Source organism: Lepeophtheirus salmonis, chromosome 4 (genome assembly GCF_016086655.4).
Source record: "Lepeophtheirus salmonis chromosome 4, UVic_Lsal_1.4, whole genome shotgun sequence".
Taxonomy (NCBI): domain Eukaryota; kingdom Metazoa; phylum Arthropoda; class Copepoda; order Siphonostomatoida; family Caligidae; genus Lepeophtheirus; species Lepeophtheirus salmonis.
The window spans coordinates 41802690-41810108 of record NC_052134.2 but is presented as its reverse complement, the minus strand read 5'-3'; the positions used below and the strand labels follow the sequence as shown (position 1 = coordinate 41810108).

The 7419-nt window shown below is 33.5% G+C and overlaps 1 protein-coding gene across 1 annotated transcript; it reads right to left on the bottom strand.

The window, feature by feature from the left end:
* Positions 1–1112: 1112 nt before the first annotated feature.
* LOC121116609 (papilin) lies at positions 1113–5004 on the bottom strand. Its single transcript, XM_040710873.2, has 6 exons — positions 3507–5004; positions 2915–3321; positions 2524–2799; positions 1847–2113; positions 1441–1652; positions 1113–1368 (listed from the first exon to the last, which is right to left on the bottom strand). The coding sequence occupies exons 1-6, from the start codon at positions 3532–3534 to the stop codon at positions 1167–1169; spliced, it is 1392 nt and encodes a 463-aa protein (XP_040566807.2). The 5' UTR covers positions 3535–5004; the 3' UTR covers positions 1113–1166.
* Between the last annotated feature and the right edge of the window lie 2415 nt (positions 5005–7419).

Here is a 7419-nt window from a genome sequence, read left to right as displayed (position 1 = left end):
CGCTCAGAAGTTCCAGGAAGCAGCTGGAGGAGTCATCGGACCTGATGGACGTTGTTCACAGGAAGAAGAAGGAGGAGAAGAGCACCAGGATTGTCCGGGACTTCACCTTCATCATCAAGGTCAGGGACATCATCGACGAGGATCCCCAGCGTTCCATGAGAGCCATGGTAAGTCTGTTGTCAGCGACAGGCCATGGATGTGGCAGCAGGACTCGGCTCCGGCCCACAAAGCTAAGCGGACACAAGAATGGCTGAAAAGCAATACTTTTGCGTTCGTACCTTTCTCCTCTTGGCCTACCTCATCGCCGGATTTTTACCGGTGGGACTGCTTTGTCTGGTACTACGTGGAGAACATGACCAACCGCTCCTCCCATAACACCAAGCAGTCTCTCATCACCTGCATCATGGAGAAATTCAGTGAGATAGAAGCAGCGCAGATCCAAAATCCCTGTTCTCGATTTCGTAGCCGCATTGAGCGATTTTTGGCCGCAGACGGCGGCTACATTGAATAGATAGCTGCTCTGTATCCTAATAAAGATATTCGTTTTTATTTTATCAATAAATATTATAAAATAAGCTTGTAGTTGTTGTTTTTTTTGAAGATTTTGTCCATGCACATGCAAATCAACTTAAGTTATAAGTTTAAGTCATAACCGTATTATGTAATAAAGACAGGTAGCAAAATATATAATGAGTTGTCATATAACTGATCCTGATTTTAGGAGGCATAAAGGGTATTTGTCTCAGACCCGGTCTTTACTAGGGTACCCGTGCTGAATATTTTATTTAAAATTTAAGTAAGGCATTCTATAAAATATACACACAGTTAACTTAAATAAGGTAATAAAAAAGAATGTGCCTTTTTCAAATTAAATAATTTAAAAAAAAAGTTCTTCCATGAAGTAAGTTAATTTTTCCTCTGAATAAAGGTCCCAGCCTTTTTTATTTTCAGAAAAAGTAATTTTTTTAAAATCAAATTAAAAAAAAAAGAAAATGGCCTAATCATTTATCTTTGCTCAAGGACCCCACGAACACTATTAACCAGCCCTTGATAGTGGAAATGGACTTATAGTTTTATAAGTTCAAAAGATTTATGTTTTAAAAAACCAAATATAATTTATTAGATGTATGTATTTCACTTATTTCGAACGATATATGACTTCATACTCATGGATTATATATTTGACCAGCTGCTGTACAGGAATTGCAACAAATTTGAAAATACATTGGATTTTTAAGGCAGAATTTTCCTTGCACAATCAACTGGCAACGAGCTAACCAGGGTTTGTCCACACACTGAGTTTTGTTGTCTGCTTTCTTCACTTTAACATTTCTCGAGTCATGTGAGGATTCCCGGAAATTCCATGCTCTACACAAAAATGAAAATAATTTAATGGATATTCCATGTTTATGTATCTAAAGGCTCGGTTTCTGTTCTCACCTGCAGGTATAATATCCATTGTCAATTAAATTTGCATTATCAATAAATAATTCATTTGTATCTTTACTCCAACGTACTCGACCTACATGCGGGAGTCTAGCATTATTTTTGAACCAGTTTACCTGGGGCTTAGGAAAGCCGGTCACAACACATCTTAGCATAATGGTAGAACCAATTTCATAAGGACTTTCTCCCTCATGCTGAATAGTTACCTAGATAGGAAATTGTAAACTTATATAATTACATATTATCATAGTTTATACAGATTGAATTGTATCCATCAAAATAAAAAATAATGTGCTTCATTATCAAACTCTGATAAATAATATAACTATTAATCTGATAGTTGCAGAGTGCCTAATAATTAGAATGAATTATTGATGTGATAATAAATAACAAAACAAACCTCAATTGGGGCCTCTGTTGGATTTACAGTCAAATTTATTTCTTCTTTAGACCCTATTCCAATTCCATTGGTAGCACTCACTATCCACTTACCAGTGTCTGATGTTCTTGCAGGATTTATTTTAATTGTTCCTGGTGTATCTATTGAGACACGAGGGTCGTTTGAGTTGATCAAAGTTCCATTAAATTCCCAAATGATAGTCGGTGAGGGATTTGAGGTTATTTGAACTTGTAAAACAGCTGTGTGTTCCTCTTTCACAATGACTACCTATATATATATTAGTAAGAAACATCAAATAATTGATTTTTTAACAGTTTACACTCATAAGTATGTATTCAACTTCAGAAGTAGCCCTGAAATTTGATTACAACATTGATAAAGATACATATATGAAGGTTTGATACAAATGAAATATTCCATAATTGAATTAACTGCAAACTAAACAAATAAACACTTATAAAGAAAGCAAAAGAATCATATGATTTTCACCTTTAACATTTGTTTTACGATTTTGTATTATTCATTCATTTATAATTACGCTATAAGATTGACTTCAGGACTGTGAGTAAGTACATATTTATTTAAGAAATATTCTAAATAAATTATTCATAAAATTACAAAATTTAAGTAATGGATGGTTGCTAAAATTGACAAAATAATTCTATTTTTTAACTTACATGTGACGTAATTGATATGACTGGAGCATAAGTATTTGGACAAATAGACATACACTCCTCCAAGGAATGAAAGATTGTGTCATTTGCGTTTTCCTCAACCATAATGGATCCACATTTGAGATGATCAGTCTTCGACAAATAAAAAGGAGTACAGGAATGGGTATTATCATCAAAATACCACTTGGCTACAACCGAATTTGAATCATGACAATCCCTTCCATCAGTTGGAACGAGTCGAGGCTTCCGACATTGTTTTTGGATTTTTAAAGACATTTGCTATAATTAAAAAAATAAAGATATTTGATTATATAGGTAAGAAGAAGAGTTTATGTTGATGAACCCTATGTAAGAAAGGATTTTATCATAAACAGCTTCTACAAGTTATTTTTACCTTATGTTTGCACGAATTTTGACAAGATTCTTTAGTTTCGAATTGATTTGCATTCCCTTTACACCCTCCGTAAACAAATTCAGAGCATGTTCCTCTCAAAAAATCATAGTACCATCGTGGAAAGTAGCCATTGCATGGACCAGGTTCAACAGGCTGCTTGCAGGGATCTTGATCTCCTGATTTCTTTAGTGCCTTCATACATTCAACCTCACACGAGGCTTGAGTAGTGAACCGATTTGCATTTCCAAGACAACCGTTATAAATGAATTCACGACATTCTTTGGTATTTGAATCAAAATAATAATGAGGCTGCTTGCTGGTACAAGAAGGAGGTCCTGATACCTTTGGTAAGTAGCATTTGACCGTGCCGGAAGGATTAATACATATTGATTCACAAGAATTTCGATCTGTAAGTATTTAAAAAATAGTTATAATGCTATTTATAAAAAGAAAGACAAACTGTTCTAAATATTTTTTAATTGGGCTTGGTGAACAAAGAGAAATTACACTGTGAAAATACTTTATATAAATCAACATCTTATATATCATACTCGTACATAAATTATATTAATTTGTTTTTGTAATATATTACCCTCAAAACGATTTCCATTTCCCCACATCCTCCGAACCAAAATCTAGAACATCCTCCATATGCCATGTTAAAGTACCATTGTCGTGTTATGTTATAGTTTCGACAAGCTCCAGAGTCCTTTGTCATATGACAAATATCTGCTGGTTTATTCTGACACTCTTCAAAGTTCTCACCTCTTGCTGGATTTTTTCCATCCGGACAGCATCCAAACTCACTGGTCTCACAGCTGCATCCTTCCATGTTTTTACCCTTTGCATGTGAGAGACCATCATCACAACATCCAAAATCGGAAGTAATGCAGCTCTTTCCAGTACTTTGACAAGATTTATCTCCATCATTTGGAGTTATCCCATCGTTACAACATCCATATTGAAATGTGGTGCAGGCACATCCCTCATAGTTTGGCCCTGAAGCAGCTGTATATTGATCCGGACAACAACCAAAATCACTTTCAATACATCCACAGCCTAAGGAGGCATAGTTCAATCCATCTTTGCAACAGCCTTTACGAGTTTGTGAGCAATGACACTCTTGTCCGGAGGAAATAGTCATTTCAAAATCGGGACAACAACCTTTTGAACTATTTAGACAACAGCCTTGACCACTCAGACTATGTGCTGGAAGAGTTGAATTAAGGCAGCAACCAAAGGTAAAGTTAGAGCAGTGTGGATTATCTAAATCAACAAGTTGTGGTGAGTCGGTTGTGCTGATTAATTCTTGCAATGAAGTTGTTGATTCTAGTGTGTCTGTTATTGTTGAAAGTGACATTGAAGTCGTTGTTGATGTAGTGGTAGATTCGATGATAGGGGTGGGTGATGAAAATAATTGGCTCGTTGTAGGACCTAGAGTTGTTGTAGACATCTCATCCCCACTTTCAAAGCCTGAAAAGTTGTCTTCGTTCTCCCCTGATATCCTGAAAAAATCTCCTGAGATATCATTCTCTCCAGAGCTGCTTTCATCTCCAGAGCCACTTCCATCTCCAGATCCACTATATCCTTCGTCATAATCACTAACGTAGTCTTCAGTTACTATTATTAATTGTTCATCCTCTGGAAGAAGTAAAATGTCTTCTGAGACTCCTATCCTTTCTTCATCACCACTGAATGAAGTAGTCACTGATAGAGTCAATAGTACGGCTATCAGACACCGATATATAACATGATATTGTTCCATAATCGAAACTCTATGTTGTGTATTGAAATAATAAAGTATATATATTTATTCTACAACATGTTATGTGAATCTAATATCCAGCTATTTCTCTTTATGTAGAATGAGATACTCAACCTCACTGACCGACTTTTTCAAAAAGTATTTTTTTACCTTAAAAAAGAAAGCCAAATTTGAATTTTTAGGGATATGTTTAAAAATAGCTAAAAATGCTTAATGAATTGGAATTCCAATCATTCTTTCATATTATAATATTTTGCAAGTTTTGTTTAAAATAAACTTTACTTATAGAGGAACAAGTCACTGAATGCACATATGGATCACAACTAAATACTTGCAGCTCAACTCTTTGCTCTTTTTCTAAATTCTTTGAACAAAAAAGAAAAGAAAAAAGATGTTCCTTTAACGTCTATGTATTTATTATATCCTGGTCACTCATCTCTCTAGGATTTGTGTTCTGTTTTTGCTGTGATTTTATATCCTACTCATTTTACAAATTAATTAAATTAAAAACATGTGTTATCTTTGTCAAAGCCAGACTAAACATCGTTTATATGTATGTAGATATGTTTTCCTTTACTCATGAATGCCAGGTGTTTTGAAATAATAGAAGATAGTTCTAAATATATAAACATAATGTAAATTGAGAATTCATTCAGCATCTGGATTTGTAGGTACCTCTTCGGTTTAATAGTTGGTGAAATTTGTTTAAAACAACAAGGTTCAAAGACAAACTAATGGGAAACATAAATTGTTTTTCATTAATCCACAGTTATTCAAAATATCACAAAATATGTTCAACTATATATAAATAAATTATACTGCCGAATCCGAATAACCCGGGGGTCTCAATCGAAATATGACTCTTATTCGAAATCCAGCTAAAACTCGCTCTTAAATAATTCGTGCAAATACAATATTAATTCATTTTCTTCATAATTAAATAATGTTATTACCCTACAGTCAAATCTGGATAGTAGCAACACCTTAATTTTAACAAAAATGATTTTCTTATCTAGTATACATCTCAAACTCAATTTTTAAAAAAATTGCACACTACGAGTACTGTACAAAGATATTTATTATTAAAGTTCATAATTAAACTTTAAGCATATTTAGTCTATATTACCAGTCATTTGTTTTTCCAGGAAGTTTAATAGCAATAAAATTTTCCGCCCCATCTCAAGCTATAGGGGTAAAATTACGAAATCCATAATTAAGAATAATAGCATTTGTAGAAGAAATGTTTTCAAAGACATATTTCCGAATTTGATTATTTTCTGTGTAAATACTTTTGGATTTTATGTTATGTCTTATTAAGATTTATTTGAAGCAACATATTCTACATTGTACGCTTCTTTGACATCTTAAGTTTTGAAATTAAGATATATTTTTTGATAGATTAAGACCTATAAAAACAATTACAATATTTGACCCATTGTTTTAAAGATGTGATAATGAAAGGCAAGGAATAAATGGATTGAAACATACACTCATTTTTTCCCTTCCTTTCTTCAGACCAACTACGACCGATACCTTCTATTAATAGAATAGAAATGGAAGCAGGAATTAAATTAAAACAATCTTGTAAGGAATGTTCCTTTATTATCTTAATTCAACTCCTTCATTCATTTCATAAATATTCTACTTTTTTTTAAATTGCCATTATTTTGAGCAACTAAGGGCAAAAAAAGGAAAAGAAACAAGGATGCATGTTTCAAGTATAGATTATCCCTTGTACAATGTATCTGAAAATGGCATATTTTGACCCAAAAACAAGTGAAATATTTATCATGGACAAATTTTCATAAAATATCTGAATGGTATCGAACCTGTTCCCTTCCACTCGACATACATCATTTCCCAACCATTTCCATGTAGAAAGGCTAATGTTGAAGAAGACTTAGGACAGGATTTTTTTGTCAAATTCAAAAGTAGAGCCCATTTTTATAAAAGTGATGTCACCATAATTCAGGCTTGTCCCCCTTCACCATTTTCCGTTCTATTGTTCATTTTGTAAAAACTTTCTGTTCGCTGTTCATTCGTTCATTTTGTTTTCCGTTCATTCGTTCATTTTTGAATTTTTGTTTATTCATTCAATATTTATCTAGTATGAAAATTCGAACCTAAAAATATACTCATTAATATATAAAGCCCCTTTTGTTTCGTAATACATAAAAAATAGCCTCAATGGCGTAGCTTACTAAAAGCAAAACAGGCAATCCCAGGGTCCTAAAATGATAGTCTAAATTTTTATAAAATAGTGTACAATTTCATCAAATTGTTTTTTTTAATAGCCTCAAAATATAGGCATTATATTTATTCAAGACAACCTTTAATTTATTTTCAACAGCGTCTCTCCTTTATAAAATAGCTGTACCAGCATATTTTACCTTATTTACTGGAAATGTTTTCCCGTGGCATAGACAATATAGGCAAATACTTAGTGTGCCGTTCAATTAGGGGTGCCATAATGGGTACATGAAAAAAAAATATGACCCCGAACCAAACCCCACTTTCGGGCCGGTCTCAATTTTTCCGACATTATAGTTTTGGCCAAGTTGCCTTCTTGTAGGTCATCAATTGTCAGGGCCAGTCGGGCCTGACAATTGATCTTTTTATTTCCGGGCTGAATTTTTTCGGAAAGGCCTCTGATTGATTTTTAATTGCTTTTCAAAAGTTTGTAAATTCCTACTTTGAGTTCAACTCGATATACCCATATTTGTCTTAGTTTGTCTATAGT

Coding starts and splice junctions, on each gene's coding strand:
- LOC121116609 (XM_040710873.2), bottom strand. CDS start 3,534: ATGTGGGGAAATGGAAATCGTTTTGAGG. Junction 1,653..1,846: donor CAACAGAGGCCCCAATTGAG/GTTTGTTTTGTT, acceptor TTTCCTATCTAG/GTAACTATTCAGCATGAGGG. Junction 1,369..1,440: donor AATGGATATTATACCTGCAG/GTGAGAACAGAA, acceptor ATTTTTGTGTAG/AGCATGGAATTTCCGGGAAT.